The 20040-nt window shown below is 52.9% G+C and overlaps 1 protein-coding gene and 1 long non-coding RNA gene across 4 annotated transcripts in view; one reads left to right on the forward strand and one right to left on the reverse strand.

The window, feature by feature from the left end:
• The window catches only part of GAB2 (GRB2 associated binding protein 2), a 75601-nt gene that overhangs the window by 22290 nt on the left and 33271 nt on the right, over window positions 1–20040 (reverse strand). For all 3 annotated transcript variants that reach the window (XR_014690748.1, XM_084512588.1, XM_084512587.1), the window contains exon 2: window positions 12684–12984. Coding sequence is in view for 2 of the 3 variants with exons in the window: in XM_084512588.1 (XP_084368714.1) it covers window positions 12684–12984 (301 nt within the window). In the remaining variant the exon portion in view is untranslated. The remainder of the gene's footprint in view (window positions 1–12683; window positions 12985–20040) is intronic.
• On the forward strand, window positions 2409–4679 carry LOC311433470. Its single transcript, XR_014690765.1, has 2 exons — window positions 2409–3913; window positions 4280–4679. It is a non-coding gene; the product is annotated as an uncharacterized lncRNA (long non-coding RNA).

The raw sequence follows: 20040 nt of genomic DNA on the forward strand, positions 1-20040 counted from the left end.
ATGGCTGCAATACGGTGTCCCTAAACCAGAGAGCGGGGTCAGTGTGAGCAGGGGATGGTTCATCCCCAGAAAACATGCCTGTAGGGACAGAGACTCAAAATAACATCACTATTTTCCTCGTTTTTCCCCTGCTGGATGCTCAGCTCTCCCTGGAAGTCACCGTGGAAGACCCCAGACTCCCTTTCTCATCGACGCAGCCTTCAATTTCAGAACCAGCGCCTCCGCAAAGGTGTTGTGGGGCATTTGTCTCATTTAAGGGCTACAGACGTGCCCTATCTACGTGCCAGGCTCAGCTAAAGAAATCCTAAAGGCGGATCCATCCCTGAGATGTTGAGGGTCAAACGCAGGGAACAAAATCTCCGCAAGCAATGGGAGGACTGCACAACGCGAGCTCTGCGACACCGATGCTCCAGCAAAGAAAAAAAAGCAAAGTGCCACAAAAGCCATCCTGGATTTCTCTATCCCTCATTAAAAACCCGAGCCCAGCCCATTTTGCAGTCTATTAACAGTGCTCAGTGGAGGCAGAGAAAGAAAAGGTCCCTTCCTGGGAGCAGCTCGCCTTGCCATCGGGTTAGAGATGCCCGTGACCTGCCAAGCTTCATGCATAAAGAAATCACGAGCTCAATCGCAAAAAAAGGCTTCAGTAGCAGCTAAAACCTGCACGTTTCCCTCTCCCTCTTCTTTTTAAGATGTAACGATTGGGAAAAAAGACTTAAAATTTATTCCCCACACATCACCATAATCAAATAAGATGCTAATGCTATTAGCATGGGACCTTGCATCGCAAATGACTTCGAATCATATTCCCTTTCCAAGCGCCAGAGTTTCATTTAAATCGGTCTCCACAGCAACTGGAAGCAAAATGCGGGATGGAAATCTTCCTCGCTGGGTGTGTGAGTGAGGAATTTCACGGCGGAGCCATGGTCGGTGGGCTCGTGCCACCCATCTTCCACCCAACCGGTTATCAGCTTCTTGCAGATAACCAGGGCCAGGAGCAGAGGGAACGGCCTCGAGTTGTGCCAGGGGAGGCTCAGGTTGGCAACGAGGAGACATTTCTGCTCAGCAAGAGCGGTCAGGCCTTGGGACGGGTTGCCCAGGGAGGTGGGGGAGTCCCCGTCCCTGGGGGTGTTCAAGGAGAGGTTGGACGTGGTGCTTGGGGACAGGGCTTGGTGGTGACATTGGTGGTAGGGGGTGGTTGGAGCAGGTGATCCTGGAGGATCTAGGGAGAACCTTCAGCATCCCCTGGCCAGTGCCCACCAGATGATTTCATGGTTTCATCCCACAGAAAACGCTTCCCAAAACCATTTGAAAATGAGCTAAGCTTCGTCATGCCGTGGTTGGAAAGCCACTGGATAGAAACCGGCTCTCCTTTCCCATCAAAACATTTTCCCAGCCACTCCACTCGTCTTCCCTGCACTTGTTTCGCTCTTTGGTCATCATCACATCAACGGGCACGGGGTGAGGATCCTCGTCCTGGTTGGGGCTTCTCGGTTTTTCCCCTAATAAAATGAACATCAGCAACACGGCCCACAAAAAACGTCTTTGAGAGCAATGTCAGCAAGTGGGAGGTGCCTCGCTCGAGAGCGGCTGAAAGTTCACGCAATGAAAAAATAAATAAAAAAAAACCAACCAGCCCCGACCAGCCTCTGGGCTCTGTTAGTAATTATCTGGGCTCCGGTGGGTGTTAAAACATCTGTACTGGTTTGGCAGGGAGCGGGGAGCGTGGCTCGTGCCAAAAGGCAAGGGCTGGCGTGGGCTGAAAGCAGCGCGACGATGCTTGAGCGCGGTCTTCGTGCTGAGAAATGTGGGGCTGGCAGCTTCTCCTTGCGAGTGCTTTGGGGTTGGGGTCATCCCCATCCCTGTCCCTGCTGGGACCGTCCCGAGGAGGAGCTGAAGGTCCTTAAAGCAGCCCCAAATCCTGCTGGGTTTCACGTCCCCCCGGGTTTTGCCAGCAGTTCATCTCCACGTTGCGCTCTCCCGGGTCTTATTTCTAGGGAGAAACGTTTCCACGTGGACGCCCCCCATCTGGCCGTGGGCCAGCAGCTCTCTCCCCCCTGGATATTGCAGCACCGAGCAGCTCCCGGCACGGCTGCTGGTGCTTGAACCTTGTGCACTGAAGCTCGGGCTCCTTCGGGGGTTGTTTGTAACGTGGAGCAGCAGCGGGGCTGGGTTTAGTGGGGTAGCAGAGCGTAGCGAGGAGCTCGGCCCTCAGCAGCATCTGTCACGATCGCCCTGCGAGGAATATTTTTGGGCTTTGGCATTCCTCGTGCCCTGACTCAGGAGCAAAACATCCTCCAGCATCTAAGGACTGGAGCAAATTCTCTCTCCCCTGATGCTCCCTCACGGGATGGGAACGATCCCAAGCACTCTCCCTGTGCAGCATCCCCTCTCCCTCCTCTTCCTCCCCCAGACACAGCTCACAAAGCTCTGCAAGCCTGTCCCCAGCACCCAGGAGAGCCAGATTACATTAGCACCCTCGAGGCTGTGCCCGTCTCCTCGTGCTCACCACAGATGGCAGCAGCACCCAGACCAAAATCCCGAGCCTCCTGCCCGGCGCATCTCTTCCCGCTTGGCTTAGGACCAGCTGAGAAATCTTCTGACATCCTCCAGCTGCAACGTGCCACTCGATCAAACGGGAGCCTGCCAAGGCGTCGTCCGCAGCCAGAAACCATGAGAAACCTTCAGAGGGGATAAGGGAATTTGAAGTGGAGGGGGAGAAGGTCAAGGTGCTTCGATTCCTTCTCCTCGGATCGCTTTTTGGGGGGGTGGATGGCGGTGTTTTGGCTGAAAATCCTCAGGATGCACTTTCGTGATTTTTTTTTTTTGAAATTCATTCCAACTTGGAATCAAAACGCATGAATCAAAACCGAGGCTGAGGATGGATGGAAATGAATTCCAAGGAAGAAGAGCACGCTGAATTTTTACCACCACTTGCCGCTCGGAGCTGAGCCTCCGTATGTGCCTTCGGCGAGCTCCTTCCTTACAGGAATGGGATTTGTCGTATTTTAATTCCTAATTAAATTCTAATCTCTAATCACCTACGTAAACCATGCCCTAACAAGTCTGCTGAAGGGGTTCTGCGTCAGATCCAGTACCCGGTGCCCCCTTATTTGTGTCGTGGAGTCCTTCGCCCGTGAGATGAAATAGGGCTTGGCAGCAAATGTGTATGGCACCGGCCACAGCGATGCAGGAATTACCAGGAGCAGATGAGAGAAGCCAGCCTGCTCCAGCTTTCCACTTCCAAAAGCTCCAGAGAAAGCTGGGAACTTCACAGGGATCACTCCTGCAGCAACGGGAAAAACTGATTTATGCCTCACTTCCCCATTTCCAGCACTTCTTACAGCAAATATTTTCACCCCACTGATACAACCATGAGCATCCCTGCGCCAGTGGAAGTTTGGGAAGGAGGAGAAGCCACGGGAATACAGACATTGGGACTGAGACATTAGAAAAAAAATAATGTAATGACTTCTAAAAATACACTGGACAGTCCTCCAGGAAAAAGTCTTCTCCACCAAGAATTTCGGAGACAACCCCCTGGCAGATAAGGAGGTGGCCTGTGAGCAGGTTTTGACCCGACCACTAATTGCCAGAAGCAACCATCAGCTAGCAAAAAAAAGGCTCATCATGGATTTTTATGGATTTCAAGTGGGTATTTGAAAGGCTCCATCATGACTCATTGGAGAGCAATTCGAGCTGTTAGGGCCAGCCAGCCAAAATAATTAACCAGCGTCAAGGCTTTCTGTCAAGGTTGAGCCTGCACGGAGGGTACGCGAGCTTCGGGGAATGATTTTCCCAGATAAAAAATAGCAAATGCCATGAGCCACTCGACCCCAGCTTACTCTCAAGGCAAGCACCAGCTGCCTTGGCCAGGAGAGGACTTGGTCATGGGCAGCGTGAGGAAATCTTGTAGGTGAGATGCTGTTTGGCACCCTAATAAACAGATACAAAGGGTGGGACTCCAGTGGGGCCGTGCCCCTTCCCACCTTGGAGGGGATGCTACCAGGGAACTGGTGCTCCAGTTTTGCCTGCTGGGATTGCCAGGGTGCCTCTGCTCCTCAGCGTGCTCTGAGGTCTGGTATTTCCCAGAAGATTTGGGGTGTGGACGGACCTTTGGGGATGGTCTAGGCCAACCTCCTGCTCCGGGCAGGGGCAGCTCAGGGCTGTGTCCTGTTGGGTTTTGAGTAGCTCCAAGGGCAGAGACTCCACAGCCCCCAGCGTTTGAGTGCCCTCACGCTAAAAAGTGTATTTTTTTTTTTAATTATTATTTTCTTTTCAGGAGCTGTGGCCAAGTGTCCCTTTTAAAACCACTTCTAGCTTGGAGAGGACAGAAACCGTCACCACACTACCTCCATCAGCAAAAGGCAGAAGTTTGGTCCTCTATGAGATGTTCTCAGCCTTCCTGCGGGGAGCCAGGATGTGGTCAGGGCACCCACGGGGCATTTTCACGTGCTCCTGTATCCCCAAATCAGGTGTAACCCTCCGGTCCAAATAATAAATCACCTTCGCTGGAGCTCGGACAATGCAGCGCACTAAATAATGCAGGCAGCGTGCTGGAGAAGCAGGCAGCAATTATAAGCAAAGCACAGAAGCCATCTAGGGAAGAAGTGTTATCTTTGCAGATAAAATCAGTAATAAATGCTACTGCATTCATAAATAAAAATCAGTCTGGAAACAAACGCCGAGTGGTGTCACGGAAAGTTCACCGCAATCGACAGCTTCACGGCTCCTTCCTGCTTCATGAGCATATTCACTTGGAGGCTTTCAAGGTTTTAGAAAGCTTTCTCTTCACTCAGGCTTCGTTTTAATTGGAAATATAAAGCAAGGCAAAGCAGTAAACAAACAGGCATCGGGGTCCGGGAAATGAGAGAGCTTCAATCTGCCCTGGCTTTTAGCACGCTTCACAAAGCTGAGCTTAGGGGGTATAAACACGTGGCCCGCGTCCAATGTTGGGGAAAAAACAACGTGAAATACAAGGGGAGGTGTGGTGATTGTGGGGGAAAAGAGCCATGATGGGAAAAGCAGCCCTAAATAATTTGACACGCAGGTCACTGATTTCCTCCCTCGTCCCCCAGCTTGCCCCCGCACAGATTTTGGGGTTCTGCCCCCATCACTTTGCCTGGGTTGAGCCCCACGTGTGGGGCACCTGCATCTACACGTGCATATAACGGAGGCTCTGAGGACACAGGGTGCAGCAGGGCAAACCCCAACACTGCCCAGCCCAGGACCCTTCTGGGAAACATCAGCACGGGCAAATCCGACTGTGACTTTCCTCCCGGCTGGCTGATGCCCCAAATTCCTCCCTCCTTCCCTCCTTCCCTCCTTCCCTTGTGCTCAGGCCGTGCTGCTTCACCGGTCACTTTGCTCCAAGCCCATCAGCTGTTTTTCTTTCCGAAGGCTTTGCGTGGTTTTGCTTTCTGATCTGATGCTGATACCGTCCGCCGCGCTCATTTTTTCCACGGTCACTCAGTCAGCCGAAAAATTCCTCGGCGCCCATTAACCTAATGGGGCTGACCTGATGCGCGCGGGGCCTCGCAGCGATAAAACCCAATTAGAAAATGAAGAATTGTTTGAAATGGCTTTCTCCTTCGGGGTACCTGGGCCAGGAGGCAGCCCTGGGAAGGGCTGAGAGGCGCGAATACGGCGTGCCAGGCTCTGCTGGGAGGGCTGGGCAACGCCTTCTGCTCTAATAAAACATCAAAAAAAAAAAAAATAAAACAACTCTCAAACTTGACATTTCTTCCTCCCCTCCCAGCTCAAATCCCAGCCCTAGCTCAGTGAACCCAGTGGGACCTTGGCCAGGAAAGGGCAGGATTTTCCCCAACCCTCCAGCTCTATATTTATCTCCAGCAGGGGCTGGACAGCCTTGCACTGGGCGCCTGCTGGGAACCAGTCAAGAAGGGCTGGAAGATTTTGCTCGTCGGGCTTTTTCGAAAGCTGCACACGCACCTTCTTTTTCTGCTGGTGGATGGTTTTGTTATTTGCAGCAGGAGAGGAGGGTTCTTCGCCTGTAAACCCAGTTGCATCCTCTGCCAGCTCTGCTGGGGGCTCTCCCAAAATGACAGTGATACGGGTTTGCAATTACAAAGCCAAGAGATGTCCTGGATCTTCCAGCCCTTCAAAATGTCCAGAGCCAATATAAAATTAAAAAAAAAATAAAATCCTAAATTCCCAAATTCTAACAAAAATGCTGATCCAGCATTGCAAGCCTTGGATATTCATGGCATCAGGCCCCTGAAGCCAGAAGCTTGGCTTCCTAATCATGCAGATCCCTTAAGACTTTTTCTCTTGCTTTCTGGTTTCCAAAGCCCTCTGTATCCCTGCTTTAATCTTTTTCTTGGCACCTAAACGGGCTTGAAATCTGCTCTTGGTGCTCGCTCTGGCCCTGCAATGCTGCTGGTAACACAACGTGATGAAGAGCTGAGTACGGCAAGCAAAGAAAGGTATGGAAGAAAGTAGGGGTTGGTCCTTGTCTGATGTAAATGAAATGATGAGAAATGGTTCCACCTCACCTCAAACACCTCAAAAGCCTGGGGAGAAGACCTGAGATGGATGGGATTCATCTCAGCATGCTTTGAGGAGTCTACGAGGTGGATGTTTCCACCTGAGCTCAGCAATCCTAATTCTCCGGAGAGTCAAGGGACAGAAACAGGCACTTTTAGGGTGCAAAATTATCTGTTGTCAATGGGTTCGCCCCATTTCAGACATCTTTTGCCACTTTTGCCCTAAAAATGGGCGTGTTACAACCAACTGCCCACGGCTTCAGCTCCCTGTCCCAAAGGCCATGGGAATCGCAGCAAGGGGACCCTGATGGGTTGGTAGAAATCTGCAGTGGTCTCTGCTTGTTTCTTTCTTCTAGGAGCAAATTCCTGCTTGTCAGTGGCTCTGGGCTCTCGAGCAGGCTCATTAGCACCTGAACTAGCTCATCTCCAAAGGGAAAGAGGGAAAAAAAGGCAGGGGGGAAAGAGGAGGGGAGGGGGGGGGGAAGTCAGCAGGCACTTAACTGCTCTCAAGCCGCTCCTTTGTGCCAAGACCACTCCATCTCTGGTATTGTTTACACTGAAATAAAAGCTGAACAGTGTCAGATCCTAAAATAACTTGCTGTTTGTGGCTCAGGAAAACCAGGGTCAGGGAAGTTTGGAGCGAATTTAAAGAGGCAGGATGGCGAAGGGATAGGCTAGGGCTCCCACAAGGAGGTGGCTGCAGGAAAACGAAGTTAGGAATGAGGCTGGTGCGAAGTTAGATGGGGTCAGTGGGTTCCCAGCCCCACTCCAGGTGGGCTGGATAGGGCCAGGGGCTGAGATGTGCCATCCCCAGGTATGAATCTGCAGCCACGATTGTTGCCCTCGCTGGGCAAAGTCAGCAGACGTTGGAGAGAAACGCAGTGGGATTGACCCCAAACGTCCCTGAGATGTGTAATCAGGGGGTGTAGGTGTGAAATCTGGTGATTTAAAAGGAGCTCTGTCATGCTGAGTGGACAAAATATGGGTGGGAACACCGAGGGAAAGGCTGCATCTATTTATAGGGACTGTAGGGTGGGAGGAAGGGGCTCAATGACCCCATGTTGCCGCCCCAATGCAGGCCACCTCCACATCCCAAACGAGGCAATTAGGTTTTTGGGTGGGTTAAGGACATACACGGAAGGAACCAGAGCAGATCTGCCCCACAGCTCGAGCTCAACTCAACCCCGACCTCGCTCGTCGCTTGCCAAAGCGCCCCGTAGACCGCAAAGTCAAAGCCAAGGCCAAGCAACCGGAGTCAAAAGAAGCTGAACCATCAAATCCTGGCCCCTTTGGAGGGTGTAGGGCTCAGCAGGGTGTAGTCTGGTGGCCTGCTTGGCTGCCCTTAGGTGGCAGTGCTGCCTGCAGATCCCAAAACACAGCACTCGGGGCTTAGGGTGCCTTCAGAGATGCAAGGACAGCCCCACACCTCCCTCCTTGCCCCTATTTCTCGGCCACCGGCGAGCTCCCCGGCACGCTGCGGGGCTTGCAGCTCATCCAGGGTGTGAGCAGGGAAGGAAGCAGGCGTGTGCCGGGCACAATAGCAAGGAAGTACCTGGTCATTAGGGTTTCCCCTCTGGTTTCTGGCCATAGGAGAGGTGAAGGCAGCAGGAATTGGGGGCTGCCCCGGTGCTGTCCCCTGGTTTGGGCTTCCCGGTGCCTCGCCGAGCTTTGGGGCAGCTCCCAGCCTCCAAACAAACCTCTGGGGGTTGCGTGGTGCTGTGTTTTTCCTCCCTGAGCTCAGCAAACGTCCACGCAAAGCTGGAAGCAGCAGGGTGAGAGGCATTGCTGGCCTGATACGGCACTGAGATGTTTTTGGGGGTGGAGAGGAGCAGGAGCAGCCGCACGCTGTGGGGCAGGAGCAAGCTGAGGCGAAGGAGGAAGGAGAGTCCCCTTCTTCCCAGCTGGGAAAGCATCAGCCCTGCAGACTTAGCAGGCAGAGACACTCAGCTCTCCATTAAACATTAATGCCCGGCCCTGGCTGGCACTCGGCGAGCCGCTTAAAAGCCCGGGGAGCGCTGGGGATTGATCCCAGCCGGGATGCACAGCATCAACCCCGAGCTCAGAGGATGGAGCAAGGAGGGAGCCGACCCCTGCACCTCGCAGCAAGCGGGGACGCAGATAAAAGAAACCAAGTCCTGGATGATAAAAAAAAAATGAAAAGAAAAAGCACTCCACGACCCTATTTTTTGGCTGAGGACGAGCGTGCCCGGGCTGGGAGGGAGAGGCCACTGCTGCCAAACGCAGCCCACGGGGCAGGAGCCGAGTGCTGGCCCTTTCCCACGCCCCGCTCAGCCTCACCGAGAGCCTTCAGCTCGCAGCAGGGGCGGTCGCTCATCCCCTGAGCCGCTGCTGCTCCTTCTGCTCTGCTTTTTTCACCGCGGCCAGGCTGCCGTTTGTTGGGGAGAAGCTGTAGGATGAGTACTGGGAAGCCTCAAGCATCGGGGTGAGACGTCAAGGCCGAGCTGAGGCGTGCAAACGGGGCTGAAATGCTGCGGATATTCCCCTCCCTCCTTCCAGTGCAGGGTAAAACCTTGAGCACGGGGGCAGCAACACGGTGAAATCCCATGAGGGTTTGATCAGTGCCCGTGAGTCAGAGCCCTGGGAGAGCCCGTGCCCCAAGAAGGAGGCCAAAAAAGAAAAAAAAAAAGGAGCAGGGAGGTGAATGGGGGCAGAATTAGGAAGGTACCTACTTCTTCATCCATTCTTAATCCATCTGAAACAAGTGACCTGTGCACAGGACCCCTGCGAGGACACGCTCCCTGCACGCAGGTCCACGAGAAATTAAATCACAAGGTTTTTTTTTCCTGAAGGAGCAGCTCCAGGAAGGGTTAATGGCAGATGAGATACGTTGAGCGGGCTTTATTTATTTATTTTTCCTCCCCCCTTTTTTTTTTTCTTCTTTCTTCCCCCCCCCCCACCCCAAACCAAACAACAAAAGCGCCTGAGAAAATGCAGCGCGCAGCTGAGAGCTGGCCGCCTGCCCACTAGGGCAGGGAAAATGCAGCTGGCTGGAAGCGCAGCGCGGTGCCCACGAGCTTGGGATCCTGCCACAGCCCACGGCGGAGGGGCCCTGGGAACTCGACGGCCACGGGATAACCAGAAATATTCACCCCAAAGCAAGGGCGACGGCGGAGATGCCGGGATGGGGCCGGCACCCAACGGGGAGCAAAGAGAAGGGATGGAAGCAGCCCGGATCCCACCCTAAAAGCAAGGAAAATCTTGGGGGATTTGGGGTTTTCGCCACATCCCTGGCTGCCAGCTGGAGAAAGCATCATTGGGGTTGCCCTCCCGGTGAGGCTGGTGTGGTCTGAAAGCGGTAATTAGCTATCAAAGCAGCGAGGTGCTAGCAGAAACAGGGAGCTGCAGGGGGCTGGGTAAGCACCTGGGAGCCAATTTCATTTCCCCTCTCCTGGTAAAAGCAATCTCGCCGCTCCGCAGCTCCTTCCAGGAGGCTTTGGCGGTGCTGGGGACCGCGTCTCCTCTTCCACCTAAGTCCCCGAGGCTGCGGGCAGCTCCCTTTTGATGAGCCAGATGTGCAGCCACGCCGAATTGTGCTCGGCTCCATCCGTGTCTTAATCCTCAGAGCCTCCCAGTCTAGACAGGACACGACCAGCTAATGCAAAAACCAAGCGAGAGGAGATCGACCGCCTCCCGTCGCGCTGTGGGAAGCAGGAAGCATCAAAGAGCACTTTGGCCATCTTTTTTGGGGGGTTTCTTGCAAAGGTTTTTTGCCTTTTTTTTGTTTTTCCAGGCAGGCTTTGGGGTTAGGGTGCTGCAGCCACGGGTGTCATGTCCCCAGGAATGGGAACAACCTGCAAGATGCCCACGGGAGCTTCCCCGGCCATGGGAAGCTTCTGATCTCATTCCACCTGGCTGCTGGGATGGTGGTGGGGGTAATTAATTGGTGCAATTAGCACGGAGCTATCCCTGCCTCTGATGGTTAGCTTTTTGGGGCATCCAGTTCCTGACTCTTCAAGACTGCATGGAGCCTGCAAGCTCAGCCTCGAGCCCTGGGTGTTACCCAGCACAAACATGATTTAATTTTGGAAATCCAGAGGGATTTCCCAAATTACCCACCCACAGGGTGGCCAGGTGGGCTTCTAGGAACCTCGTGGGGTTCAACAAGGAGGAGTTTAGGGTCCTGCCCCCAGACAGGGACAGCACCAGGACGTGCAGGCAGCCTGGGACCTCGCAGCAAACAGCAAAGGAAAGGCTCCTGCCAGAGGTCACCGCTTCGGTGAGCACCAAAGCGAAGCCCCAGCCCTGAATAATTCATGCTCCCTCTTTCTGCAGCATCTGGACACATCTGCTGTGTTCGCCGCCGCAGGCTCGCTCGCAGCTGACTCAGAAAATTGCGTTTTGGCAGCCGGGTACTGTTTCAAGTGGGTACTTTCCCTCCGGCGTTAAGCGAGCTGTGATTTTTGTGACAAACAGGGATTTTTGCTCCTCTTTTGCTGATGTCACTCCACGTCGTCCCGCGGGGAGCAGCGCTTGGATCCCTGCAGTCTAACAAATCCTCGCTTCCCTTTGGGACAGATGGACTTGCAGCCAGGAGATCGTTTTCCCTTTGGATGCCCCAGGTTTCTATTTCACCCCAGCCCGGTATCGATCCCGCTGTCCCTGCGCTGGCAGCTCATTTTCCTAAAGGGGAAGGAAAAAAAAAAAAAAAAGCTCCCCCCCGAGCTGAACGCAGGCGGAATGGAAAACACAGAGCTCTTATAAAGGTGCCTACGATTTCACCAAACCTTGCTGCATCCATGGTGTCGCCACGGGATGTCATTTAATTCAGCCTGACCTTTCCCTGCGAGATTGTGCTCGTGGCGTTATCCAGGATCCCTTCAGCCGCTCGCATTGCCAAGGTGACGTCCCGTTTGAATGCGTCAGCGGGGGAAGATCGCGCCGCCGCGATGCTTTGTTTGCTGTCCTGCCCGACGGGATCTTGGCAGGGATTCAGCAGATCGCAGCTGCTCCGGGCTGGACCGAAAGAGAGGCAAGCTGGGCGGCGTGACGGGGAGCTTTGTGCAGGCGGAGCACGAGGCTGGGGTCCCCTTTTTGCGAGAAGATCTTTTTTTTTGGGGATGAGACGGGAGAAAAGTAACGCGCGGAGAGGGTTTATCCTGGATGCTGTGAGGAAAGGGCACTCAGCATGGCACTGGCACCTCCTGGCAGACACCTCCTTTGGCAGCAGGTGCTGGGCTGGTTTTGGAGCCCCAGCTGAGCTCCTCCAACCCGTGGCTTGAGGCTTGGGGAAAGCCCAGATGAGATAAAGCCACGGACGAGATAAAGCCACGGACGAGGTAACGCCACATACGAAATAAAGCCGTGGATGTGATAAGGCCACAGATGAGATAAAGCCATGGATGAGATAAAGCAAAGATGCCCACAGCTGATACCAGGCACAGCGGGGCTGCGGGGCTGCACCCCAGGTGCTCAGCCCCATCCCGTGCTGTTCAGGATGGATGTGACCCCTCATGGTTCCTCCGAACAAAATTTGCAGCCCTCGAGGAGCAGCTGGTGACACCGTTTTGAGGAACAGCCCTGGTGGGGTGGCCGTGAAGGTCCCCAGGCCGTGCTGGGGACGTGGAGGTGGCTCAGTGGCGCTTGAGGCAGCATTTTGCCAAAGCAAAGCTGGGTTTGGGTGGCACAAAACCACCCAACATTTACCTCCTCCCACCCAAGGCTTTCCCAGTGTGTCCCAGGAGGAGATGGGGATGTAGGTGGGGAGGTTGTGAGTGTCCACACAGCAGTGCTGGTGCTGGGGACAACCACAGCAGGATGAGGGACACGATCCCATTAAACCTCTCACTACACCCCACTCCACCAAAGGGCTGAAACTCCTGAAAAAAGGGGTTTTCACCGCTGAATCCCATGACTCCCAAGGAGACTTTGGTGGTGGATGAGGACACAGGCTGCAGCTAAAAGACACCCCAAACCCCACCAGCATCCCATAAGAGGCTCAGAAGCCTACAGTCACAGGGAAAAAAATAAATTGTGTGGCTTAGAGGGGCAAAGCCTGCTCTGCTTTGGATGCTGAAGGTAGGAAACCCCCGTGGAGGTTCCCCGTGTGTTCATCCAGAGACGAGCCAGACCCCAGCCCTGCACCCTCGTCCCATGGCTCTGATTGAAAGAGGTGCATCAGAGAGGATGGGACGGGACATATTTTGGCTGTGGACACGGTACCTGTGTTCTCCTCGGACTGGTTGAAGCCGCAGATCTGGCAGATGCTGCGAACCCACTTGTTCATGTCGTCTTCGGTCTCGGCCACCAGATAGAAGGTCCTGTCGCTGGTCTTGATGTCAAAGATGTAGCTGTCCTGCAGCTCCTTCTTGTTGAAGGTCAGCCCCGCGTCCACCTGCTCGCAGAAGTTGAGGTTGATCACCCGCAAAGGTTTCTTGGAGTGGTCATTTTTGTAGTACTCCAGGACGTCGGGGTCGCCGCTCATCCGACCGCTGCGCAGGACAAACCAGCGCTTCTTCCATGCCTGAAACCAAGCAGAGAGGGAGCATCAACCCCGCTGCTCAAGCCATGAGGGCCACGAAACCACTGCCATGCATGGGGTGACACAGGTGGACGTCCCCTTTCCACCCCAGGATGCTCAGGGACTGGGCGTCCATACAAGCAGCACGCAGACCCAGGACTCTGAGACCCAAATCCCGCTGGTTATTTGGCTAGGTATGAAAATCCCAATGGCTCAATGACACCAAGAATTGCTAGTCCTGAGGCTTAGAGCAACCCTGCTCCCACCCTACAGCCCAGACATGCTCTTAGGACCTGAATACCCTTCGTTCCTGGATAACAATCTGCCAAAATGCCTTTCAGCAGCTTAGAGGATCTCAGGAGCTTCGGACACAACACCCTTGGTCCCCCGTCCATCAGAAAAACCCCTAAAAGGGGAGCATCTGCAGATACCGAGCACGCTGATCCCATCTCTGTTTAAATACCAGGATAGAAAGGCTAATAAAACCAAGGGGAAAGCGGTTCGGCTTTTTAAATATCAGGAATAATGCCAGGGGAGAATCCAGGCTTCATTTGTTTTTCTGCATCTTCTGCTCCCGAGTACGTAGGAAGCTCCGTAGTGAATAAAAGGTTATTATTGATTTCTAGGTATGGCAGCCCTTGGAAAAGAAATGCCAGTCATCAGCCCCGGTGCTGGGGGTTGAATATGGACGTTCGAGGCCTGTCAGAGCATTTTGGACTAAATATTGGACAGGGTAAGTTGAACACATGGTCATCTTGCACTTGATCCCTTGCACTGCCCCAACCTTTTCAAAAACAGTTGGGAGCCACAAAGATAAAGTCCTAAATGCTACAAGTGCCGTGTTGTATGGAGAACCAGGCAGGCGTAACTCCAAAGGGTTTTTGGAGTTCCCTGGGCTGCCCAGGGAGGTGGTGGAGTCACCATCCCTGCAGGGCTTCAAAAGATGTTTAGATGTAGAGCTCAGTGATATGGTTTAGTGGAGGACTGGTTGGTGTTAGGTCAGAGGTTGGACTGGGTGATCTTGGAGGTCTCTTTGCACCAAAGGATGCCACGGGAGCAGATGTCATCCCTACCCCCCTGCCCCAGCCATGGATGTTTGTTATTTTATTATTTTTCCAAATCGCCAGTTTTTGGGTTCATATGACGGTGAGAGGCTAGGGCACGAGAAAGCACATGACATCCCTAAGAAGGAAGAACCGACAGCCACAAACATCTTTGACAACCCAAGAGAGCCTCGGGGAGGTGCTGGGACCTCCACGATGCTCCCCACGAGGTGACGACAGCCCCACGAGGCTCCACCTGTAGGTGACGGGGCACGAGCCAGGTCTTGGACACCCACCTCCATCAGGATCCTACAGCTCTGGAGAACGCGGTGGTTTAAATAAAGGAAAGAACCCCTTGTGATTATTTGCATCGTGCTTCCCAAAGGCTTAAAAATAGCTTTTGTTCGTGTCTTTGAGAGGTGTAACCTAATCAGTTTTGCACCGATTCCTAATCTGGCTGCCGGGGCTGGGAAAAAAAAAGCTTCAGTGCAGGCTTCCAAGTGCAGCGGAGCAGCAAATTGCTTAGCAAGAGGGCTTGCGGGGCTGGCAGGTTTTGGTTTCGTCTGGGAGATGCTCACCCACTTCTTCTCAGACAGCTGCTCCTAGATGAAGAAATACACACACGAGGGAGCCGTGTCCAGCCACTGCAGGGGAAAAAAGAGTTTCCCCAGGCAGCAGCAATAATTTGCCAGTCCATCTCCTCAAAATGAGTTAGCCAAATCTTTGGGGAACAAACTCATGAACATTTTTTATCTAGCTCTGAAATGCCCCGTTAGCTTCTTCCTGATAACACCAAGCCATTTCTTTGCAGCTGAGAAGTTGCATTAGAAAAAAAAAAAAAAAAACACAAAACACAGCAACTAGGATCCAGAATTTAGGGCTTTTAGGGAAAAAATAGAAGGAAATGCTGTAAGCGATGCCAGTGATGCCACCACAGTTCTCCTTTTTGTCTCTGTTACAAGACCCACAACTTCTCTAGTTCTCTGTGGTCTGTCTGGTAGCAGTGGAAAGCCCCACACAGACAGTATTTGGAAGAGAAAATGGAATAGAAAATGGTAGAAAGGGTAGGAGGGAAAGGAAAGGAAAGGAAAGGAAAGGAAAGGAAAGGAAAGGAAAGGAAAGGAAAGGAAAGGAAAGGAAAGGAAAGGAAAGGAAAGGAAAGGAAAGGAAAGGAAAGGAAAGGAAAGGAAAGGAAAGGAAAGGAAAGGAAAGGAAAGGAAAGGAAAGGAAAGGAAAGGAAAGGAAAGGAAAGGAAAGGAAAGGAAAGGAAATATTTCCCTAGAAATCTCTCTGCCCTTCTCTTTCTCCCCCCACCACCACCTTTGTCCCCAGCAGCGCAGCACACCGCTGGTGTGAAATAAACCTGCCAAAATCTGACCTGACACGAATCGCAGCACCTAATCCGAGCTGGCATGTGGGTTAAGCGACCGAGCGATGATGTTGGGCAAATTTTTCACACCGAGAAAAAAGCAGGGGCTGAGCGATTCGAGCAGCAAGCCCAGCAGAGGGGCGAGCAGGTCCTGGTGCCCCAGATTTGCCACGGACCATAACCATGGGCACAGAGCAGCTCCAGCTATTGCCCCATGGCCCCCAGCTGCTGGTGGGGATGCTACCGTGTGCATGGGAAGCCCGTGCTGTCCCCCCTTGTCTGCTTCCAATTTTAGCATCCTGGCAGGATCAGCCCTGGGAAAGGGGGACAGAGATGGCGGTTTCATGGGGACGCACACAGTGCCATTTTCAGATGGGTTTTGAGGCATTTTGGGTGGCTACCTGCACCACGGAGCAGAAGCTCAGGAGAGAATTGCAGAATAACCTGCTGGTGACCTGTATGATAATGTCATCTTCGTCGGAGTCCCTGCAGGCTTGTTATCTCATCTGACGGACAGGAGGATGCTGGTTTTATTATTCATGCAAGAAAGCCTCTCCCCTCCCTGCCTCGGTGCTAACTCAAAGGAGATAAATACATCTTGGATAAAGACAGGCTTGCAAGAAGGAGCAAGGAGTGAGGAAAACTCACTCGGTAATTGTACTTGTGAATTAATTGCCCCTGCCAGGTACCTTGGAGCCCATCTCGGAGACCCTGATATCCCCAAGCCTGAGAGCAAATGAGCTTGAGCCCCCCATCCAAATCCACCCCCTCCAAAATCTTCCAAACACCTTCTCCTCACCTGATGCCTGCTCACAGCGCCTTTCAATTCACCGACTCAACTCCATGAGCAGGTCCCAGCCCTGGGACCACCAAAAAAAGGATGGAGGAGAGCTCAGCTGAGCACCCAGAGCCTGCTACCTGCGAGACGGGCTGCCCCGCTGTGCTGCTCCCGGCTAATCACACGTCTGCGGCGGCCGAGTTCACGGCGAGTTCGTTAGCGGCATCACTTTAGGGGTAGGCTTTGATTGACAGCGTTAATAACGCCGAGTTGCAGCAGCGAGAGCCTGCGGGGCACAGGGAGCCTTGCCGGGGTGCACGGCGACTCCTCCTCGGCTCACTGGGGAGCCAGGGAATTAATAGAAATTAAAAAAAATTACTCAGCTTTGTGTGCATCTGAAGCTGTCGAGACTTCCCTCCTGGGGGTTTCTCCCATCGTTGGAAGGGTAATTAGCTTTTGGAGCACACACTGAATCGCTACGTGCAAAACCCACCCTGGGGTGGCATGGCCAGCACAGGACTTCGTTCATCGAGCACCTCTTACAGGCTGGGATGGGGTTTTAAGGAGGTTTTTAGGACTAAAACCTATCTGGAAGATCATTAAAAATGCTCATTAAAAGATACAGAAGCTTCAAATCCAGCTCCTGCCATCAGAAATTGTTGTTATGGGGGAAGAAATGGCTTGAGATGGCTTCTACCCACGGAGGTGGTGGTGGGAGCCGCAGAACCATCGCGTCCCCGTTGGCTCCCCATGGCCCTGCTGGGCTCTGCGAAGGGCAACAAAGCAGTGACACAATGTGGAAAGCACTTCCCTCGGTATTTACTTTAGGGGAGTTCTCTGGCTGGAAAGATTTCAAGAGTTCAAGGCTGCGCCGTGGATCTTAGGAAAATAAAGATGTCCCTGGGTGACGTGAGGGCACCGACCGCTTTTCTGCTGGGATGCTGGAGTCGCTGGTCCGGGATGGGGTGGAAAAAACAAATACCAAATGGTGAGGTTGTACTTACACCGTGCAGAAGAGAGAAAGAGGAGCTGGAGGCAAACTCTGCTGGAAGATGCACGGGGATGGCGCCAGAGGTGAAGGAAAGCTCCCATTAGATGGAAGGAAAATATTTCACAAAGAGTGGTGGGACAGAAAAGATGCGAGGGATGTCCAGCCTTGGAGACATTCAAAACCTGCCAGGACAAGGCCTGGAGAAGATGATTTACCTTCAGAGTTGGCCTTAACTTCAAAGCTTTGAGCGAGAGATTGGGCCAGAGAGCTCTGAGCTCCCTTCCAACCTCAATTATCTCTGAATCTAAATGACTTTTCCATAACTAGATCCAGCTCCCAGTGAGGAACTGATACACGATGAACTTGCTGTGAAAAGACACAATGAACATCATGCTCACACCCTGAACCCCAATGTGGGGCTGGCACAGCACCCTGCTACACGTCCATTTCACGTGAGAAAGGGCAGTACTGACATTTTTTGACTCTCCTTGAGTAAAGGAGACTTTTCTGGGTGATTTCTTTTTCATAAGGTGCCAGGAAAGTGAGGGGTTTAGAGGAGAGATCTGGAGCCCAGCTCCTGCCCTGGGGCTGGCTGCAGACAGTTCATGTGCGGGGCCTCCACTGTAGCCCTGCTGCCCCGTCACAGATTTCGTTATCTGGAAGTATTTCCTGCTATTCAGCCCTGCTCTGCATTTCTCTCTGTTATTCCTAGCCGAAATTTCTTCCCCCCCCACTGCAGCACACCCTTCTTCGGGGGATCGGAGCAGCAAAACAGAAGAGTGAAAAGGGAACGCGTCCTACAAAAGCAAGGCCCTGGGTGATATCACCAGGGCCCCAAAGGGCCGTGCACTGAGTCTCCATCCAACTGTTTAGTCTGGGTCTGGTCCAGAAGCCAGGGCAGCTAAAGGGATTTTTCATGCTTGGCCTCAAGGTGCTTTGTTGTTGGCCGTGTGGGTTCTGGGGGTGCTTCCCCAGAAGATCCCCAAGGATCTTCTCCACTGGGGGAGATCCCCAAGGAGGAGCCCCCAGCCCCTCTCTGGGCAGCCTGTGCCAGGGCTCCAGCACCCGCCCAGCCCAGCAGTGCTTCCTGAGGGGCAGAGGGCACCTCCTGGGCTCCAGGCTGGGCCCGGGGCCTCTGGGCCTGGCCCTGGGCACCCCAAAAGATCACCTCCCTCGGCCTGCTGGCCCTGTTCTACCCCAAGCGGCCCAGGAGACCACAAGGCCTTTGAGCAAGGGCACGTGGCTGCCTCCCATTCCACCTGATGCTCACCAGGACCCCCAGGTTTCTCTTCAGGAAGCACACAGCACTGCCCCAGAGCCCACAGCAGTCTCTGGTCGCCCCATAACACCTTGCCTTTCCTTTAAAACACCCATTTCATCTCCCTTCTCCCTCCCCAGGTCAATGGTCTGTAGTAAGAGCCGCCCGCGGGCAGACCGACAGACGTCAACACGCACGGCACAAGCACACAAGCAGCCAAGAGAGGAGTTTATTTTGCTTTTTGAGAACTTGGGGTTTCTGGAAGCAAAAGCAAACTGCTTGGAGATTTTTCCCCTCCTGAGGCTTTGGTATCAGGCCCTGATAAGCACTTTCCCGGCGGGATATGAGAACCGGTTGGCAGAGACAGGGGCCCGTTACACAAGCAGGGCTGGACATGGGAACTCAGCACAAACAAATGACTTTGATAACTGAGACCGAGTTTTTCTAGCTTTCTGGGCAGGCTGTGCTGTCACTGTCTCTTTTTCCCTGGAGCAGGCATTGGAAGGGGTGAGAGAGAGCAGAGAGAGCAGGAAGCCTCCGCAAGAGCAAAATAAATCCCACAGCACTGTCAGTGCTTCCTTCCCTCACCCATAGCTTTGGGCTGCTCCCATAAAAATAGGGTTTTGCCCCCAAAAAACACATTGCACTGGCCACAGATCCTGCCCCAGACTTGGTGTGCTGATGTCTGTGGTGAACATATGCCAGTCTCTGCCCACACGAAACATGTTGCAGAGATGCTTTTATCCATTAGCACTCAAATCCCAAGCATGGCTCGTGTTACAAAGCTGCGCCGATCTAAAGCAATACTTTTGAACCAAGAAAAGAAGTTGAAAACGACAACTCGAGGCTGAGTTTTGATCATCTGGGAGGAAGGCACCTGTGTCAGCTTTTGGAGTCGATACTATAATTAAACTGCTCTGCCCTCCACCTCTTAGGTGAAGGAGGATGGAAATAGAGATGGAAGAGGGGAATAAGAGCCGTGTCCTTCCCGCTGCCCTTGGCACACTAATTCCTTCACTTAAAGAATGCAGGAAAAGGGTCTTACAGATGATACTGAATCTCTTCAGCGTTTGGCAAGCTTTATGAGAAGCACAAATCAGTACCTGCTGTTAGCTTTGAGATGATCAGCAGGAGGTATCGTGGGGCTGAAGGTGATAGCAAAGTGTCAGGAAGTTTCCCCCCATCTAAAGGACTGACTCCTGGTTTCTCTAGCTTAAAATGGGGGTATTTGGGGTGGGTTTCCCTTTCTAAGGATGATTTCCTATTTTAGAAAAACTTCAAAGCTTGTTAATTTTGCATCACTTTTACACGCTGCCCCAGTGTGTAACCATTGCCAGTTGGATAAACCTCTTCAAAAGTGAGATGATGGGGCAAAAAAATAGCCCCCGACCCCTGGGAATACCCTGGGAACCGGGCATTCTCACGCCTTAAAAAAAAAAAAAAACAACACAAATTTGGACCTTCACCTTTCCTTGTCACAGCTCTTTTGTCAAGAAAATATTACAATGGTAGCCCCAACATGAGAAACTATCCAAAATCTGGGCTGCTTTGTGCCAGGTGCCACACAGTGAGAAACTGCATTAGCTCAGAGATGCCAGACTGGAAGAGAGAAAAGGCAGA

Source organism: Aythya ferina (genome assembly GCF_964211825.1).
Source record: "Aythya ferina genome assembly, chromosome: 1".
Taxonomy (NCBI): domain Eukaryota; kingdom Metazoa; phylum Chordata; class Aves; order Anseriformes; family Anatidae; genus Aythya; species Aythya ferina.